The 22,216-nt window shown below is 41.5% G+C and overlaps 1 protein-coding gene across 1 annotated transcript in view; it reads right to left on the bottom strand.

Moving 5' to 3' along the window:
- med13 (mediator complex subunit 13) overlaps positions 1 to 22,216 on the bottom strand; it is a 72,838-nt gene that overhangs the window by 34,006 nt on the left and 16,616 nt on the right. The window contains exon 3 of the mRNA XM_022745894.1: positions 18,991 to 19,159. Coding sequence (XP_022601615.1) covers positions 18,991 to 19,159 — 169 coding nt within the window. The remainder of the gene's footprint in view (positions 1 to 18,990; positions 19,160 to 22,216) is intronic.

The raw sequence follows: 22,216 nt of genomic DNA, 5'->3' as shown, positions 1-22,216 counted from the left end.
CTGTGATATTAAACACACAGGTAATCCCTTAAATAAGTGACGCATATGGGTGGGAAATTTGAGTTCATAAACTTCAACAGTGTGTGCAGAGTTCAAGATGGAAATACGTCAACACAGCAGTGCTCACAGGTGCTTTGTAGGTGCAAGTCCTGCTGTGCTTCTGTCTATCTAGTGTGGATAGTGCCATGTGTAAAACAAAGGGGCAAGCCACAAGCTCTTCTGCTTACAACAACGCCTGCCTGTGCCAGTCTGACCTCAGCAGCACACAACAAAAGTGACAAGTCGGAAGAAGAAACGGAAAGGAAGGACGAGGCAGATGGAAGGAGAGAGGGGCAGAGCAAAATGCAGACCATTGTTTGTGGGCTTTCCTCTCTGTTTCACCCTCGCCTTATCTCATCCAACATACACACCCACAAACACACACACACACACGCACACACACGCGCGCACACACACACACACACACACACACGCGCGCGCGCGCGCACACACACACACACACACACACACGCGCGCGCGCGCGCACACACACACACACACACACACACAAAGTCACACAAATGCAGAGAGAGCGGGAGACAGCGCAAGTGACGGATGACCAAATGAAGGGGTGAATTTAGAAGTGGATCAAAGAGGGTTGCGTCCTCTGAGGATTTGGTTAAGCAAATATCAGTCTGCTCTCCCCGTCTCTCTCTCTCTCTCTCTCTCTCTCTGGCACACCTACTCTGCAGAGGATTAAAGAAAAGGAGCAGAGAGGGAGAGCATGGCAGATAGAGAGATGGAGCGAGAGAGAGTGCACTTCAATACGATAATACCACCTACGTAGTGGAGAGATGCCCTAAGCCCCCCAGAGCTTGACATTAATCTTAGACTCCTTTTTTTCTCCAAAGATGAGGTGGTGCTCGTTAGTGAACAGCTATAAATGTATGATATTCATTTTCTATAGCTGGCGGCAAGTGGGCTAATGAAGGTGAGTCAAAGCAAGAGAGAGACTTTGATATCCTCAGCAGTTCTACTAAAATATCCATGTTTTAGTGTTTACATATTTGACTGTGATTGTCATTAAATTAAAGGACAAGTTCAATACAACGCTGACAGAGTTATTTGACCCTGTAATTATTCCACCTCCCAATAGTAGCAGTGCAACCACCCCTCCTTAACATGACTACAATGTAAGTGATGGTGGGACAAACTCAGCAGTCCTTGTTCAGTGTTCCTAAAGTTCATCTGAGAAAATGTAAAGCCTCAGCAGTCTGAGTTACTGGGCATCCTGACAGAAAAAACAGCCCTGCTTTCTATAGTCATCAGGCCTCTGAGCTACAGAACTCAAGTAGGGTATCTTCCAAATATGGTCTGTTTTAGTATAAAGTCCCCTCTGTGTATTTCTGCAGTGCTTCCTTGCTGAGCTGCACAAGAAGGGAACGCAAAAAAGGGAAACTTTGCACTAGAAAGACTAACACTGAAAGAGACCTGCTTGATTTGTGAGGCTGTACACAGATGATATTAGCACTGCGTGAAAAAGTTCAGTTACCTCATTCATTCAGATGAGGCCACCACAATGATCAGAAGACTCCAGAAAAAAAAAGGCAGGGTCGTCCTGCAGCAAAGATTAATCTGGCTCAACATTTGCTGGAACGCAATGCAACCTCATCCTGGACAACTCTTCTACTGGTCAATCAAATAAATGCAAGCAACACAAACAAGGTGTATTTCTACGGTTTACATCACAATGAAGGACAAATGGTGAGAAATGAGAATGTGCGTTAATGTTTAGAGGTATTTGTATTCTGCTTTATATACAAACAGGTGACAGATTCTTTCAAGAGTTCAATAACAAAAAAATTAAAATCGAGAAAAGAACTGAACAATGACTGAAACAACAACAACACACTATAAGTTTCCCATCAACATATATAGTACAGTATAACCACACTTTGCTGAGCATTTTACAATATCCCGACCTGACCTGAAGCATAGTAAACCGTCCCATTCACTACTCAATACATGACAGTATTGCATCAGGCTCAGCTGCCCAGTGGGAGCGGTAGTATGAAAGAGAAAATGCTAGAATAAGTAAGACAAAAACAGTTACTACCAGTGGTCACCTGAGGAGAATCAGGAGGGATAAGTACAAACAGGAGAAGAAAACACTGGTGAGCGGTCAGGTGAGGTTGTGAATAGACAACTAGGGAATTAGGCCACATGTTGGCACAGACAGCAAAGACGCCTTTGTTGGGAGGTGTGTCACGACTGCTCCAGTGCCGAAGTAGTAAATTACACTTGGCTTCTTTGACTGCGGTGCACGTTTGGGAGAGGGAGGGGGGCAGGGGCAGTGGGGGCAGTGGCAAACTTGGACTGAGACAGGCTATCACGGGGTAGTGGGGTTATTTGAGGCCCTCTTGAAAGGAGCAATCCAATTTTGGGGAAATGAATTAACTGATTAGCCTGTCAAACAATGTGAATGTTATTGTCAGTGTTGTCATTACAAGAATGTACATGCTGCGATTACTGGTCTATATTTATGTACATAGCGGAAAAAAAGAGGGGAAACAGCCTAGAGAGCAGCGCGGGGAGGAAAGGAAGGAAGAAGTGAGAGATAGGCTACAACAGAGAGAGACTACATGTGTTGTTGTTTTCTGCAGACATCGACAGAACTGCAGTGTACCGTTCTCCTCTCACTCGCAAAGAAAACCTGACACTACACATTCTCACACGTCTGTGTTTGCAGGGCACTCGTGAGCTCGAGGTAGAGGGCTGCCATCTGTGGCTCAGCAGGCAGAAGTACATCCCAACTCTCTCTCTCTCTCTCACACACAGACACACACACACACACACACAGACACACACAGACACACACAGACGGTATCGCACCAGATTCAAATCAATTCTTCACAAACGTGACTGTACAGATTCAGCTCCATCGGTGTGAGCCTATTGGTTAAGAAGATTATCTGATATGCCAGCTGTTGACATTAAAACAGTCTCATGCTAAAGGATCATATTACGACCCAACAGTGATTAGACTGTGGCTCATTCTCCATCACTTTATATATCTGTATAATATATCTATAATAATATATGAAATATCTGTTTTTATCTACCTGAATAAACTACAAATCTTTAGTTGCAGCACTAAAACCTTTTAATGTGTCTCTTTATTTCAGGTCAACAGACATGAACACTGAAGATAATCCTGTAGACAAGCCTTACTAAACGCAACAGGTGCTTGGATGGCACTCGGCCAGACCGGCACCGAAACATCAACATGAGCAACAACACATGACACGTTTCCTCGGTGTACACACACACACACACACACACACACACACACACACACACACACACACACACACACACACACACACACACACACACACACATACATACATACACACACACACACACACACACACACACACAGGAACAGGATTCAGTGAAGCTTACGCTGTGACAAACTGCAACACAAGCCTGTTGGATCTGTCTGTGTGTGCGTGCAGGAGTGTTTGCTGTCCCGTCCACACGTGTGACACTGACACGCGCGCACACACGCACACACAACATCGTGCCAAATTCAGTTCTTCTGCAAACATCCACGGCCTGCTGGTGCAGTAAACACAACCACACACACACACACACACACACACACCTCAGCATGTGGGTTAAACACACACCTGCAAACAGCAGCTCGTGAGCATATGGGTGTATGTGTGTGTGTGTGTGTGTGTGTGTGTGGTAACTGGAATGAGGGGAGCCAGTCAAGTGCAGGCACGGGGAAGCCACAACACAAGTTTTTTTTTTCTTATATATGATTACACACTGCTTTTCTTTGAGGATAGAGATGGGAGACTTCAGGGGTGTCTGGTGGCCTAATGGTTGTCCACAGTTCAGTTCCTGGCTGGGGGACCTTTGTTGCATTTCATACCCTTCTCTCTCTGCCCTTGTTTCCTGTCTCCAGACTGTTAACTGTCTAATAAAGGCAAAATGCCAAAAAAAGATGAAACACAGGAGACTAAAGAAACACTTTGACATTTTGAGAAACAGGCTTTCTTGCCAAGAGTGAAGATGAGAAAATTAATACCACCAGTCAGCTTAACTTATTAAGACTAGAAAAAAGTGGAAACAGCTGGCCTGGCTCTGTCCGAAGGTAACAAAGTCTGCCTATCAGAACCCTTTAATACTAACTAATTAACACATTTAATGTTGTTTGTTTAACCTGTACAAAAACAACAGTTTTAGGAGACATTATGAGCAGAACTATTTCTTGGCCAGGTGCAGTGATTTTCTGAACTTTTTTTTTTAAATAAACACTGCCCTTCTACCTTGCCTCCAAATTTAAATCATAATGAAATTATGATTTCATTTGAAAATGAAATACTATGCCTCAGGGTCCCCATAAACCTCCTGAGGGACCCCTTAAGGGCCCTACTCCATGACACATTGTGTGTGATACAGTATGTTGAACCTGCCTCCAGGTTCTCAGGGATTTTCAGAATGTCATCTCCCCTGCAGCGAGATACTGCTTACACTTCAAAAAAGGCCAAAAACCAAGGCCAGTGTTGAGCACCACAGAAAATTGTGCATGTGTGCGATTAAAACACCACCTGCCAGCAGCACACAGTGCATGAGCTAATGGACACAGAAATCCCTCTTTAAACGATTAAATATTTCTCATCTGGTTTGTTTGCTCCATCATTAGAGGAATCCAATACATTGTTTTAATAAAAGATAGAAAGATGTGATACAGCAGGCTGCTGTCTATCCAAAATACTGAGTAAAGCAGCCATCAAAAACAAGTAGATACTTGTCAGAATGTTACGTTCATTAACTAGATTTGTGGGATCTGACTTCCCATGTTTGTATCTGCCTGTCTTTCTCTTAGTCGTGCAGAGAACGCATGAAGGAGGGAGGGCTGCCGTTGTAGCCTGACAAAAAGCCACAAGATCTTTTAATCATCTTTTCTCTCTCTGTCTCCACCTTTCCTCCCACTCCCCTCTCCTCTGCTCTGCTCTTCATCTATTAACTGGCAAATAGACCGGGCTGCTCTCTTGATCTGCTCTCTCCTCTTCCTCTCCTTGCTGCCACACAGAGCGTACGCTCGCTCACACGCCACTGCGATTGTCCACAGAGGCACTCCCTGCTCCACCTCTCAGATGCAAATGGCCGGTGGCCTTTGGCACGGTAAGGAGACAATAAGATAATCCTGTGAGGATTTGAAGCGGGGCCACATACAAAGGAGGGCAGGTGGGCACATTTGCCTTCAGCTGGCATGCCATGGAAATGAGGTGCCAAAGGCCAGCGGCGACCTGTGCGGCGGCAAAGGGAGGGAGCTGAATAGGACTGACAGCCTCTATCATTGTCACACGGATGGTCTGCTGTGCGGCACACAAACAGATGATCGCCATCCTGAGGTTTGGCCTTATATTATGGCCTTTATTTTGAAAACGCAAGTCCATTACAGCTTGATCCGCAGCAGTGTACAGAACAGGCCTTTTGACATTTTACTTAATCTGAGAGTTTAATCACTGACACGCCAAAGTAGAGCAGCGTCCTCCAATGTTCAAATTCTAACTGCTTTTAAGTCTTCTCTAATTTTTCTAAATTACACCCAACACCATCTTCCACATTCTTCCACTGTTTCCTACAAATCTCATTCTCTCTAGGACTGTAACTAATCACAATTTTCATTAACAATTAATCTAATATTTAAATGTCAAAGAATTGTCAACAAAATGTTCATCACCAGTTCCCCCAGCCTAAGATGATGTTTTCAAATCACTTGTTTTTTTCTGAACGACAATCCAAAACCCAAACTAAACATTCAGTTCACAATGATGTAAAAAGGGCAAATCATTATAATGGCAGAGCGGGAACTTACTCAAACGATTAATCAATTATTAAAACAGTTTCTGATTCATTTTCTGTTGAAAGGCTAATTAATTAATCAACACAAATCAGCCATCTTAAATTTTTAAGCTTTGAAAGGACAATCTTTTCTCAAACTTTCCTTCTTACAAGAATCATTTCTTATCCCCCTAAAACCTTTGTCTTTTTCCTATCTGACAAAAAAGGGCAGAAAACTACAATGAAACAAGATTGTTGTTTCTGAGTAAAACAATTACTGTGTGAGCAACAACATCTCATTATCTTCTGTGTGTTATCTGTGTCCGTGCTTGCCAGCAGATGAATTTGTGGCTTGTTGTTACAGCAAATGGCAAAAAAAGCAGTTGCTCATGTAGACCTAAAGGGACAGAGCATCCAAATTCATGCATTGACAGCTCAAGCTGCTATAAATTAATGTGCATTGTAATTTTTTTGTATCATGGGATTATGGTGTTCCTGCCAAATTCTCATGTATCAGTGGCATTCTCACTGGGTTTTATTTCTCTATGCATTTTTGTTGCACTATTTGGTTCTGTTCTTTGAACGTTGTTTCCCAACAAAACTGTGCCCCAGTGTGACATGATTTTCTTTTTAGTCGCCTTCTTTTGTTTGCTTTAAGGTGTTTTTAAAAGCCTCTAGAGGTTTAACTAATCAGCAGTTGGATAAAATAACATTTAATCATTGTTTTATTGTTATTTTAATCATAGTCTGAGTTTTATCCTGTTGCAAGAAAATGTAAAACAAGATTGTAAAAGAGGACAGAACAAAACAGGACTGCCATTAGCTACTGAACATATCCCTGCTGAATGCAGGCACACGCACACAAATGCACACATGCACACGCGCACACGAAACTTCATTCAGAGGTGAATCAAAAGTCAATTGGAGGCCATGGAGCCTGAAGTGGTAAGAACAGTTCAGGGGAAGATATGAAGACAGAGAGGGGAGAAAAAGGAAGGAGGCTGCAGAGCTGTGACATTCCACAGATGTTTGTTGGGCTTGGTCGGCCGCGCACTATGAACTGAGCTTCCGTTTAGCCGATGTACATTTCCTCAGCACAACAACAACAGCAGCAAGTGCGTCTTCCACTGAGGAGAGACACCCATCCATCTCTGGGCATACAGCTGTCACCTCTGCTCCGTCTTGCACATGGATATCTGCCATTTGTAGCAGCTTGTTATTGCAATGCGGGCCATGTAAACATGTTTTGACTGGTGCCGCTGCAGTGACAGGACATACTGGCATGGGTACAGTTTCTGACACAACATTAATAAACAATGTTTGTGGAATAAAAAGCTTACAATAACAATCAGTCACCACATGAGCAAATTAGTGTAAATTATTTTGACTGTGGACAGTGACGTAAGAGAGAGAAAAACATGGTTAGTCATTAAATCTATTTTTCTAGGGAGAAGCAGTGGTACTGGGGAGTTTATATGACTGTTTACACAATAACCACAATCATCCGTCAGCAGAATATTGAAAGGCAATGCAAGGTTCTCTTTCATATCAAAAAGGCACGTGAGGAATTGGCAAGGGACACAAATCATGCCAAGCCACACAAGGATAAAACATATTTGCATGAAACAATCAGGTGGCGTTTTGGTCAAGGGTGAAAGAAAACAAGACAAATAAGGGAGGAACGATGAAAGAACAAAGAAGGTAGACGGCATTGATTTAGAGGACATTTCCAGGGTGATATAATCTTCCCTACTGTCTAGCCACCTGACCACTGGGAAACAACAGCACTGTCTGCTGCCAAAGTAACACAAACACGCAGGGCTCTGAGAGAGGCACTCGTTCCGGCTTTAACACACAGTTCACACAGGAGACTAGGTGCTGGAGAAAATACTAAACTAAAACTCTTAACGCCAACACATTCACTTACACACACTCAGAGCTCTATTACTTTGAATTGATTTCCCTCTGCCACAAATGGAGAGCGGGGTGAGCCTCTTTATATATGTCAGATTAAACTTGGAAGGGAGAGAGAAATGGAAAGAGATGGAACGACAAGTCCATAAAAAGAGGAGAAATCCGATCCTCTCCAAGGGTGTCGCAGACACACACAGATACAGCCAGAGCCGACTAAAGATAATACTGACATAACCCTGACAGCAAGTCGGGTTCCAGCTTCCTCGATGTTTAGGCTGTGTCACACACAAGTGCAGTAACAAACACTCACATATGCACGCCAGGGTTCCTCTAATACACCTGCTGTCAGCTAAAACGCGACTCTCTCAATCTGAGCCAGATACCTTTGCTCTTCAGGAAAAAAAAATATTTTCAGTAATTATACTCATTAGCATGTTCACGTAATCACTTTGCAACTGCATCTTGATTGTAATGCGACATCTGTTCCTTCTTATGAAAAAGGCACTAAGTGGATTCACTGCAGTGTGATATGCATTAATTGCCAAAATATGCATGTGTAGCATAACAGATCCTACACACCTGTGAGTGAAAAAGTAAATATGTTATGGTCGTGTGTAATGAGGATGGATTTTTAAGCCTGTTTTAAGCCAAGCTCATGTCGAGTCATTAGGTCATGGCATTAGTAATGTAAGTTGTGCAGTCGTAATAATAAAGCTTAATTACCCAGAGCCACGGCCAATTAGTCAGCCTCATCCTGGATTAAAATTGGGCTTCTGCAACCCACAAAGGCAAGGCCCTATTTTTGCCCTTTTTCTTTCAAATTAGCAGAAATGCTTGTTGAAAATTATGCTATAGTTAGTATGGTATAGTTATAATATAATATAATTATAGTGAGTACAACTTTGTCAACCAGCTGTGACACACACTCTGAATACCATGGCCAAATTTCCAGACTGTAATCCAGAAGAATGAGGAAAGGTTAACATCATCTCTTTGTTTTACTGAACAAATTAATTAACTTGCAGAATTTCAAAATAAATATCAGATGCCTGGTTACTCTGTGCAGTGAAATTACATTTCAATATCAAGTTGACAACAGATGTAGAATGAAAACCTGTACAAGCTCTGGTATTTAAAAAATCTCAAAAATTACCAAGAATAAAAAGCGTGTTATTTTTGACTTTCCAAATTTAAAGCTCAATTGAAGTAGTTGGATATGTTTTTATGTCAAATATAGGGCATATAGGACATATGTATAATCCCCTTTACTTTTCAATAGTATTAGCCAGCAACATTAGCTCCAGTGGATAAACCTATGTAAGCTTTTTCCAAGTAAATCAGCTATGTGTGTTGTCCTCAGTACATCACAGGAAAGGCGACTAATCAGGACGACATAACAAATGTGTCAAACTAAAATGAAGTTCTGCGTCAGCTCCTCTTGGTGGAGAAATAAGCCGTTGGAAGTTTGTTTGTTGATGCTTTGGAAACATCTGTTACACTACGCTGGGCATAAAGCAGTGTTGAAACAAACATGTACCAGGGAGAGGTGCCACAGATTTATAATCAAACAGCCCATTCAGCAGAACAACAACTAGCAGGTCCTAATAGATATTCAGAGAAACCTAAAATCCCCCTGTGCTGTCTGGCTCTATTAAAAGACTGATAAACACATACTACAAAGCTGCGTATTTCTGTGTTAAATTTCATACGGACTAGATGTAGAAATCCATTTTGCCTCCACTTAAACTTCATGTCATTTCTTTCTTAGATATTACTTCAAATTAAACACAAAAAAAAAAAAGTTAAACCAACTGAACTTGGAAGAAAGAATGATGAAAGTGAAAATGAACTGGGAGCTGTTTCAGCTGATGACGGCAGGGTTGTCTATACAGCGAAAAAGAAACATAAAGACAGGATCACTTACAGCCCCCTAATCCTGGGCTCTGTGTAAGGATTACGTATTCTGTAACCCTCAGATGCGTTTTAAGAATTTTTTAGTTGCATTATTAGCCTACACCGTGAATTTAAACTGAACCCTACATTTGGCAAGCAGAGATCTGTTTGGAGTTAGCAAAAGTTAGGGTTTGACTGAGCCTGCGGTGAGATCCCTGTAAATCTTTCAACATTTAATTCTAGCTGAGGTCACAGTGCGACCACCTTGTGGTCTACAGCGATGAGGTGAAATGTATAACACCATATACGGGATTAACTTTAAATGTGGCCATCTGTCTGAACCTCTGGATTAAAGAGAGCACCATGGGAATCACAGTTACTTAGAAAAGGACAGAGAGGAGGGGAGGGAGTGACGCCTGGCAGATTAACTATGAGGACTTCTTCAGACCTTCGCTTGGCCCCGTCCTCTCCCATAGCCTCTGGTCACATGGGAAGATGGGAGGAATGGGAGGAATGCAGGGCACAGCAGCCGAGGAGGTGGGAGGGTGAGGAGAACAGGGGAGCCGAGAGGGAGCAGAGGAAACGTAAGGACACAGGATTCCCCTCCATGAATAGTGAAATTTGTCCCTGCCGCTACCCTTGAATTCCAAGGCTGACACCAATACGGGTTTTCCTCAGCACTACGATGGATAAAAAGACGATGACGCCTGTTACACTAGTAATGAGAGAATTCTTTGTTCTCCCGGGGCCTCTAGCTGACATCAGAGGAAATGAGGAAGGCATTCAGGAGTGGAAATTGGTGGAATAATTTTACAACAAGGTGCTACAAGTTTCTGATGGTGTCTTGTTTCTTCACACTGCTTGAAACATTCTGGGCGTTTTGTTCACTGAGCACACAGTGTCATGAGATATGTTAATTAAAGTCATATTAGCTTTTGTCTCACTTGGACGTGCTATACCTTGTTCTGAACCATAATCCATTCTTGTAAACTGAGTGGTGCTGCTAACTCATTTAGAGAAGTGTTTAACCCATTTCTCTCAGCCAATAACATAATGGATAAATATTGTTTTAACCAGTACAGTCAAAATTAATAACACTGCTTGCCTTGAGGATGACAGTTCAAATGAGGGTTTGTAGTAAAAATTATGTAAATTTGCAAGTAGCTACAGATTGTAGGGACTCTTTAAGGTCAGTGATGCAAAGGACTTTGTTTTAAATTGTAACACTAAAGTAATGCAATGGTAAATGGACTATTAATAATGTATAATTCTGCAGCAATTAAGGAAGTGACCCATACCAATGAAAAACACTGGTATTTTCCTTTAAGAGCCATATTTATCTTCTGGACAGGATCTCTCCAGCAACATGATATATCCAGAGCACCGGGTCACATGGTCCCAGAGCCCAGTCTCCCTGGAGTTCTTGTTGCTAGAGAGACCGATGAAGTACAGGGAAGACCGAGGGGTAGGGGGTCGAGTGTTGGGGGGGGGGGGTATTTAGGAAAGGTGCTGAGTTGTCCTGTATATCTATATCTGTATTGCTAGTCTATAAGCACACTACACGTTACATATGCATTTCTGTCTGGCTGCATTTCTTGTGTCTTACACCAATAATTCCTACAAAAAGCTTGTGTGCCAACTCTCCGACTGCCCTCGGTGTGGAGTGGCTTGCATGCCGATTGTTGACGAGCATGTTTGTGCGCTCGTGTCCCTGTGTGTTTGTGTTGTGCTGGGAGCAGGGAGGGGATAAATTTAGCGCTTTAGCCCCAGACTGGAGGCAGTGGCCCTTTATCCTGCACTGTCCTACTTAACAGAGTGCTGCTCTCTGCTTCCGCCTGCCACAGCGCACCAGGGCTCACACATTCACCTCCCAACGTCGGGCCAAAACAATAGAGGAAGAATGTGCTCGGCCACATAACACACAGTCATGCAGAAAAGTGCAGACAGTCGCATATGTTTATGCAGGCATGAGTGTTATTGTATAACTATGTTCTGCATTCATTCATTACCATTCACTCTTGGAATAAGAGCTGCTGCACACTGGCCTCATTTCATAACAGCTTGATTGTTAACGACGCTTTCAGTCAGACAATAACAACTAGCAGACTACACATATTTAAATACAGTGGAGTAGTAATCTAACACTCTCCTGATTGCAGCGCAGTTGGAGCACATTGTAGATCTTGTAAATGCTGCTTAAATACAGACATGCATACCAAGCAGATAAAAAGAAACAATATCTCCTTTTGTCCTGATCAAATTGAAATATCAGAGATTTAATGTTGCTCTGAGTTTCAGTATCACAGCCAATTAGAAACAAGTCAACGAGTTAGTCTGCCTTAAACTGACCAATAGAGCACAAGCATCCCACTTCACCTTGGAAACACACGATCCCAGGGTGCATTTCCCTGCTGCCATGACAACCAAGAGGAGCTCTCCCTTGCTCCCTCCCTCCTTCCATCCCTTGTGTTCTCTCCCGCTCTCTCTCTCTGTTTCCTAAAGCCAGTCTACCTAGCAGCAAAAGGTTCTCAGAAACAACCAGACTGCACAACTTGGAGGCGCCTGAGCTCCAGACAAAGAGAATTACTGTCAGCTGTATCAACACATACTGCTGCATTTGCAGGTCATGTTAAAAAAACAAAAAGGGTCTGACCAAATCACTGTGCACTGATTTATTTAAAGAAATATGTTTAAAAACAGTTCAACTGTTTTCAATATTGCATTTTAATATTAATCCTGGAATGTTTATTTTTCTTGCAGAATCATAAATGACATTTTCTGAGAAAAATACAGTTAATCCTTCATAATGTCTTGACGTGAACAGGAGGAAATACACGCAACTGGAGGCACCAGAGGAGGTTATCATTATTAAAGATTCTAAAAATTCAGTTTGCTGCCTACTGCTTACCACACGCATCAGGCTAAAATGAGAAAGGAGGGAGGGAGGAGAGATGATGTAAGCATTTCAACACAGGCTGAGGTCTGAGGTTATGAACAATGTCAGCTAGCAACAGCCTCCACCAACTGGAGACTCTAGCTGCAGCACGGGAGTCGTGCAATGATCAGAGGGGTATACAGTGTTTCTCATTTGCAGATTTGATTTGAGCGGCCCACCCTAAAAAGAACTTATATTATTTATTATTTCTAGCTTTTAAAAACTCTTTGTGAAAATGTAATGAAAAGTTTGAACTGATGACTCACGATGACAAACGTGCCACAATGGTGCATTCACGTAGAGCTGTAATTATTTGATTAATAAACTAGTCATTCAAAAGAAAATTCCTCTGCAACTATTTCAATAACCTGCCCCTCATTTTTTCAATCAGTTGATTAATTGTACGGACAAAATATGATCAGTAGACAATTAAAAATGTCTACCACAATTTCCTAGATCCACACATCTGTCATAAAACACAATAAAATAGCAGAGTCCTTTTTTATAAATCTTTATATAAGAATATGGACACTTGCTTTGATGATGCAATGATGATGCATCTTTCTAAAATCACATAATTTTAGCTGAAATGACAAAATCAACAGGAGCTAGATTGGCTAATTGAGGAATGGGAGATGAAGCAGTTGATCTCAACGCTCAAAACACAATAAAAGCCCCTCATCACCTTATGAACGAGTACTCGATTACTCGCAAGTTATATATAAATATATTTTTACCAAAAAAAAAAAAAAGAAATACTGGAGGTCCGTGTCCGACTGGAAACACAAGCGGAACCAATGTTAAGCTTGTGTTTCCAGTCGGACACGGACCTCCCCGACCAAGCCTACTGTTTGGCTGTCTTGCACTGCACGTTATTGTTGTCTTTTTTATCAAAGTGTTTCCAGATATCACTTTTCCTGGTCACGGCTGCCATGGTGCACATAACGCCAACTGAGTTGAACTATTGTAGCCAAAAAAAACATGTGCGCAGGTGCACAAGTAGTGAACCGCTACTCAAATAATGACATCAACAATGAGTACTCGAGTACTCGTACTCATCCCTACTGGATACCAGACCTATAGACCAATATCAATACTGAACGGAGATCTGTGTATACTAACAGAAACCTTGGCTAGACAAGTTAATCAGATAATCACTCAAATTATTCATCCTGCTCAGACCAGAGTTATCACTGGAAGGCACTATGGAGGTCATTTACAAGGTCTATTGAATATCCTGTCAAAAAGATAAGAAATCAGAATCAATGATTTTATCCCTAGATGATCAAAAGGCATTTGAAAATATGCCTTAGAATTAGATTGAAAATTTTACAGCTATCTAAGCCAAATGGAGGTCTTAAACTTCCAAACTTAAAATATTATTTCTGGGCCGCACATATGAAGTCTTTGATAGTGTGGATTCAGAGAGGCACATACACACACTGGCTTAATATTGAAATAGAATATGTGCACAAAGCCCCCTGCAAATCCCACCTTTTCTAGATGCCCCTATTAAAGAATTGACAGCATCTAAGATCACGCTTAAAATATGCAATAAAATACAGCTTTCATGTTAACGAAGCTCATGAAAAGGGAAGGCATTAATGAAGACCTTCACACCTAACAATTTAGAAATTGTCTAAAGAAAAAGGTCAGATCAAAGGCTGGTTTATCTGCACCAGTTATTCAGTGGTGACAATCTTAAGACAGACATCCTAAGAAAAATGACTTTGCTCTCCACAGGACAGATTTCTTTAGGTATTTACAGCTACCAACTTTCCAGACAACACGTAAGGAGTGGGGAAAACTCATAAAACCTACCCCCATAGAAAACTTTCTAATAGAAATGGAGATAAGAAAATAATGAGTAAATGATATCGTATAATTTTATCTATGAATCTACATAATTCCCTACAGATAAATCAGAGATGGGAAGTGGAAACGAACAAGGTCACACCACAGGACACTTGGTGTGTACTGAGGCACAACTAGTTATAAACTTAAAACACATGGAGGCAATTCAAATGGAAAATAGTCACTAGATTCTTCAAAACACCAGGAGTAAACCAACACCTCCCAGCTCATGTTTGAGGAACGGTGGGACACACTTTGCCAAACACACCTGTGTATTCTGATTATGCTAAGCTAAGTGTATTAGATGCAATCAGAGATGTTTTCCAACAGGATATTCCACAAGACCTCACAGTGGTATTATGGGGAGTAATACCTAAAAGCCTGGACGGGAGGACCAAGAAATCCCTTTTAAACATATAACTTACAGCAGCCTTGAAGTGTTTAAACTTTATACTGAAATCAGGCTGAATAAAATGTACTGTATATATTGTTCTGTTGTTGATGAAAATTATATAAGTTTTAAAAAAAACAAGTCCAAAACTGTGATGCTAAGACAAGCTGACAAGAAAAGCTTTACTATGAGAAAGTCTGGATTTTTGTATGAACAATTAATATTCTCAAGTGTTTTCTTCGTCATTTGACAGTAAAGTGAGCATCTTTGGGTTTTGTTGAATAAAACAAGTAATCAAAATAGTTCACCTTAGGCTGTGAGGGATTATAACAGGTATTTTTCACAAATTTCTGACATTTTATAGACAAAATGATCAACTGATTAAGCGAGAAAATAACTGGCAGATCGATCGCTAGTTACAGCCCCTACAAAGCCCCTGCACCTGTAAGTGCACAGACAAAAAAGCTGGAATCTGGCTTGTGTATGTGATGCTATTTTGCCACCAGCTCCCTCCTCAACCATCATGTCAGACATTCAAGTTTTCCATCAGCACTTAACAACCACCCCGGCTCAAATCAGGTTGGTTGTAGTAAATTCTGACCTTTAAAAAATACAATATCTTTAACTGTCAGAGATCTAATGATGGTGATAAGAATAAAACACAGTCCTTAGTAAACTGTGTGGGATTCCCAGTTCACATATTTGTGTTACTACAACCCTATGGATAATGCTCTACAGGAAACTATTTTATCACACAAATATATTTTATGAGAATTTTATGGTCACACAAGAAAGAATATGTGGCTTTAAAGACAGTTTTGCTTCTCCTTGTTGCAAATCCACTTGTGATTTAGCTGAAGAGATGATACTAACAGTGCCTGACCTACTTGTCGATGAAAGGTGAACAAGGTGCTTAAAGGAGCCAGATGAGCAGAGGTGTTAGCAAACACTGTTAACTAATCAATTTAGTGTGTGTTTCTGTATTGAAGGAGGGAGGAAAAGTATCCTAGACTGATGCGCATGAAACAATGCAAAGATAGTTTTCACTGAACAATAAGAGTGGGAATCCCCTGGAACTTTTCAATCCTACTCCCTATGGAATCAGCTAGCCACTGGGAATGATGTCAGCACAGACATAAAAGCCATCGTCACGCAACCCATGAGGATGAAGTCTCCCTCGGGTAATTGCTCAGTTCTCTATGGCTGTACTGGCTGGACAAACCTGAGCATCTCCACTGTGACAAGACACAAAGGTAGAGGAGCTCCCAATCACACGAAAGCATAAGTGAGTGGGACCTATCAGTGTGTAGCATTACTTTGTCCTACAGACATGAAAACCAACTTGAACTACTTGAGCCATTTAATAAATTACAAACACCACACTAACAGCTCAAAACACGTTTCACTGTCACAGCAGCTGGTCTGGGACCAGTAGCGACATTAAAAAAAAAAAAAAAAAAAAAAAATTTGGTCCAGTGAATTTCTGTCAAAGGTTTGTGGTGCTTTGTTTGTCAAAATCCCAGCATGGCTGGGGCACAACGGAACACTCCAAAGGGAGAGGAAAAACATCCTTGACGACAACTGAGATTCAGGGTGGTTGCACCACTATTTATAACCTGCCCAGTCTGCTCTGTGACAGCAGAGGGGGACGGAGGGAAGGGGGGAGAGGGAGAGGGAGAGGAGGAGAGGGAGAGAGAGAGAGAGAGAGAGAGAGAGAGAGAGAGAGAGAGAGAGAGAGAGAGAGAGAGAAAGAGAGAGAGAGAGAGAGAGAAAGAGAGAGAGAGAGAGAGAAAGTGAAAGAAAAGAAAGAGGAGGGAGAGAGAGAGAACCAGACACACAGGCAGCGGGTGGCCTGTGAATTCCAGAGCAGAGGAAAAGACCATTGTTTTCTTTTTTTCCCCCCATGACTGGGGCCCTGTGTGATTAGCGTACTGGGTAAAGAGGCAATACAGCTAAAAACAAGGCATGAATATAGCCTAAAAGTGGCTGGTTCTTCCGTATTATTTTGTCTCTTCTTTTGTCTATTATTCTGCCAGTAAGTAAAATCTATTATACTGCCCTGAAAGAGTCTCTTAAAACAGGAAACTCTGATGTGCCACCCCACACTGTGGTAATGATAAAGACGTGCTAACAGCAGATAGCAGAGTTCTGGCCATTTCTAACCTGAACAGCACAACAGGCATGCAAACAACACACACACACACACACACACACGTGTCTGAGCCCACACAACATTATGTCGCAGCATGACCCTCATGGTCACCTGACTGGGAAATCTGGCAACAACACCAAAACAACTCCAAAAACAATAACACACCACAACAAAAACTCCATTTGAGCTGTCAAACACCAGCAGCCTGTGATGTGTGGAGACAGGGTGAGGTAGGACGAGTCGGGGAGTTGGTGGGGATGCATGGCAAAAATTGCTACGGTCATTTTTCTCCTCAATACCCGCTTCTCCATCTCTTATCAATAAACCCAGACACTGAAGGCAAGAAATCCAGCTCAGCAGATAGCGAAGAGGAGGTGGAGGATGTCTCAGTCATACACAAATACTCTCAGAGCGAGAGGAGAGACAGACAGCGCTGGCACAGTTGGCACGACAGAACCTCTTTCAGTTTTCTCTAAAACTCTCATATCACAAGTGTAATGCAGTGTACAATGCAGGACGTCCCCAGCTGATACACAGGATCAGAATAGGGGCCAATCAAGACATTTTTAATACATCAATAATGTTGTATAAAGCCTGATCCATTTACAATCCTTGGTTTGTCTTGGGTACAACAGATGTTAAAAGTACCCAACTGTTCTCCATTAAAAAAAATAACTGCAAAGCAAACTACAAGCAAGTGACCCGCAACTTAACTGTGGGACACACAAAATTAAAAAAAGAGCAGCAGCAGTTTATTTATCAGCAACATTATGCAGGTGCACCACACCTCTACACTGCTGCTGTTGGTTGAAAACTGTATCGGTATTTTATTGATGCTGGAAATAAAGAATCACAGTAGAGCACTATGTTATAGCATCCACAGATTAAAAGCTGTGCAGGCTATATTTTCTTAAAGGTTCTCTGTGGAATTTCAAACCTCTAGTAGCACTATGGAGCCAGAGTTTTTCTAGGAGCGGGTCCATGCTTTGTTTCTCTCGCAGAGGCACACCAGGACACACCCTCACATGTGCCTACACACAGGTGACGTGATACAGTCCTACAAATGGTGTCACATTATTCCGCTGATCAACAGATGGTAGTAATGTGCCAAGATATTATTTGGCTGGCAATAACTTTTACTAGTTTTAATGTAGCCTTGCCCTCGGCCAGGCGTCAGCAATTAGGTTAATTCAGTCCTGTGATCAACAGCTGCCTGTGTCTTGTATGCCTGTCGAAGTACTTTAGTACTGTTGGTGTTCCGACCATCAAGACATTGTTTTTGTCAGCACACCATTTTTATTATTAGACTACCACCTACATATATCTGTGTCTAACATGCAAATCATTTGATTATAATCAGATATTACACGTCATGTTTAATGGGATTAATATGAGTCTTTTATTTGACAGGTTTGTAAAAAAGATTTGTAAAAAATTATGCAAAAAGTTTTGATGCAAACTATAAAAACTTTTGCCAGATTTGGCCCAAGGGCCGGTATATGTCTACAACTGCTTTAAGCACATAAGCATATACTGTGCAGCTTAACATAAAAAGAAAGAACAAACCTAAATGTGAAGAAATAAAGATTATATTTGACAGAGTCAAATACTCCAATCGGGATCAGTGGCAAAAAAAAAAAAAGAGCAGGAGATGCCTGGTAAAATACATGCTGTTTAATATCTAGCTCCCTCCAAAGCAGCGATATGAATGTGTGTATTTATGTTCAGTGTTGCCCAGAGGGACTAGAAACCCTAACTGTGGAAGTGTTGGTTTACTAGCCTACACACTGAATAACACATGAACACTGTAAGCCTGTGTCTGGAGCAGAGCTCAGCCCACTGAGCTGCACCAGACCACATCACAGCCAGCAACAACAGATATAATATGGCTAAAGGGGCAACAGTAAGAGAAAATACCCCTTTCCACAGTGCAGGTACAGTACATGCGCAGAGCACTGCCAGAAAGGAGAGACAACCTGGACAAGACAAGAACAAGTGGAGCCAGCGTACCTCTTGTTGATGGGCTTCTCATCCTTCTCGTAGGGTTTGACAAACCACTTGCCGATGCGAACGAAGCTGCGATTCATGAGGCAGCGCTCGAGCAAGTTGTGGATGGCTTTGAACAGCAGCGTGCGACACTCGTAGGAAAGGCCGTTCTCCCACACCCCATCTTCCTCGGCTGGTGAAAGAGAGAGGAGAGAGACAGAGAGAGAGGTGAGTGGAGTGGAAAGCTTTGAGAGTTTTTCTGCCACTTTTACAAACCAGTAAGAACTCTCCAGGGCAATGTTGATGGTACAAAAACTCCCATTTACAATTACAGCAAGAATGGTGCATGTTGCTGCTATGGCTGATGGAAGCAAACACCAGCCTTACACTTGATCAGGTACGGTACTAATTATTATTTATTTATTTATACTGCATATATATATATATATATATATATTCATCAGTGTTTGTGAGATTAAGTGTGGGAGTACCAACTGCCATCCCAAACATACCATCACATTATCCTTCATCACCATTATGAAGCGTTGAAGTTAAGAAGGTTTTATCATCAAGCTTTACCTTGTTTAAGTTCAAAAAGTGACTCATAAAATGACTAGACACCTTGATATGTATACACTGTGTGGATAACAATGACAAAAATTCAGTCTCACAATGACAATCACATCGACTACACACAGGCAGTGAGTTCACTCCTATGGATGCCATTATGAATAACCTTGCAATTCCATTCTGACAGACTGTCTAATAAACATGTATGTATAGCTGTGAGCAATTATATCAACTATTCAAACATGCAGGCTTTCACTGTGTACAACATCCTACCCTGTGCATAAATGCTGTGACAAGGTTACTCTGCAGCAATGTAATGAGCACAACGAGCCATTTTCAAGGACCTGCCAGTTAACACTGAACACCCTGATACAGAAATTTCACATTTCCTGAAATGCAAAAGAGTAAGTCATATCTAAAGTGACTTCTGAAAAGCATAGCACATAAAGATGGCAAACAGAACGTGTAAATGCAAACAAAGTGTGTACTCACTGTGACAGAGAGAGAGGTTAAGTAGAAACCTGCTGCTGCCTGCTTTTAGGCTGTGGAGGTTTCAGGTGCTTTTTCTGCTCATGCACATATTGAGTTTTAATGCCAGGGTTTAGGAGCTCAGTGGAACACAAATTCACAGCCCCGGTTTTATTTTCGGTACAGGGGGGAAAACCAAGTTTTAATTTCTTGTCATTTTGCTTTAAAAGCAAGGTTTCTGCAGGTTTCTGCAGGTTAAATGCTTTAAGCCTTTTTTTAAGACCATGATGAAAGCAATTTAAGACTTTATTTCAGTTTCACACTGGCAAAAAACATACTAAGAATATGAAGGAAAACCAGAGTCCCAGAATTACTTTCAAAGTTGCTTGATCAAAACAAAGTTTTCCAAAAAAAAGCATTTTGGGAAAATTCAGATTATTGGATTTTAGACTTTTTAATGACTTGCAGGAAACCTGAAAGGATAAGGCAGTCAAACATTTGTAAACTGTCAGTAAGTGAACATGTAGAAATATTGTATTGTGGGTCACACACTTTGAGGTGAGATACATATCTGAACAACTATGGTAACATATCTGCTGCAACAATCCTATGTGCGAGTAACGTCCTGTCCATAATCATAGTGACCCTTTGCTGGGTGGCTGCTTCAACACTGTGGAGAAATAGACTTATACCTTGTTCCAGCCTCCATCCAGTAATAGATACAACATAATAGATATGACGCTGTCAACAATGAGCCACTGTGTTTGATGTAGCGATTTCCAGAAACAAAGACAATGCAACTTAATTTTGGTTGACCAAATGGTTTCAATTTCAAATGTACTACTGTAAACTACAATGTAAACTATGATACTTGCAAATAGGGAGTGATTGGGATGTTTTTTTAGCTAGCATGATTTAGCTAACAGAGAGCAACTGACAAACTGCCAAGCCTCTCAGGTACAACTTGCACTTTTAAGATTCTTTTCCACACATGCAAGGCGTTAGACTGTAATTAGACTGTTAGAACCACAGCACTATAATTATTTGGTTCATATGGTGTACTGAACTGAAACAACACATCAAAATGTACCAAGCTGTTTAGGATGAAGCTATGTACCGTTACATCCATATCAGAGTTGCTTTCTGCATCACATTCTGCGCTGGCCTGAATGCTGGTCTAATCTCATTAAGAGCCACTGCTCACATCTTACAGCACTTAAGCTCCTTTCAGTCAAGTCTACAGCAAACATCTCCCCAAGTGTGCCGTCTCTGCCTGAGAACAGACGAAATAAATACTGGGTGTGACCCACCCTTCGTGTCAGCTTGACGTGCGCCAGCTAGGCACAAGAGCCCAGAGGCAAGTTAATCAAATTTTATTGAATTATTAAGTGAACCCATGGCTTGCTCTTGTAATGCAAAGGTAGGTAAAGGTATTTTAAATTTAGATGACTCTAGGGCTATCAAAATAGGAAATTACATTGATTTCCATACTTGAACATGAGAGACCCTGTGCCAGCCTGGCAGGTATGAAAAGCTTGTTTAAGGAGACGCTGAGCGCTTTCATGCTTTCCCTGAGTTTAAGCAAACAGCCAGTTATGTTGCAAGGATGCAATTATAAACATCTGCTGGAAAAATATAAAAGTGGGATTGTCAATTTTCATTTCAAAAAGTAAAAAGTATCCCCAGCCCATCAAATCCATTTCCAAATACCACAGCTCTACTAGAAGCATCAAGATCGGCTAGCTTTTAAAACATTACATCCAACCAAAGGAAAACAATTTCAGGCTAGCTGCCAAGTAGGGGGGGGGGGGGGGCTATGTGCCCGACGAATTTGAGAGCAACAGACTAATTCATCAGGTGCATGCACATCTTGAGGGATAAGATCAGGAACACAGAAAAAACAGGGCAAAGGCAGGAAAAGGGAAGGAAAACAGCAATTTCCCATTAAAAATTAACTACGACTGCAGAATAAAAAAAAATTCAACAAGGGTATAAAGCCATTTAACTTTCTAGAAAATGTGGATGTGGTAGAGTATGCATCGGTCAAGTTTGTTTTTCACCAAGTCTGCTCTGAGTGATTTAGCAGCTGGTCTGGGCACTCTGAAACACATGGCAGGCGAGGTGGCAAAAAGTCAACACGAAAAAAAGAACCCAACCCACTGACAGCACATTAAGAGAAAGGACAGGAAAAAAAGAGAACAAAATAGGATTT

This window comes from Seriola dumerili, unplaced genomic scaffold (assembly GCF_002260705.1).
Source record: "Seriola dumerili isolate Sdu_G_001 unplaced genomic scaffold, Sdu_1.0 BDQW01000091.1, whole genome shotgun sequence".
Lineage (NCBI taxonomy): Eukaryota > Metazoa > Chordata > Actinopteri > Carangiformes > Carangidae > Seriola > Seriola dumerili.
The sequence above is the reverse complement of the archived record's forward strand: the minus strand, read 5'-3'. Positions and strand labels throughout refer to the sequence as shown.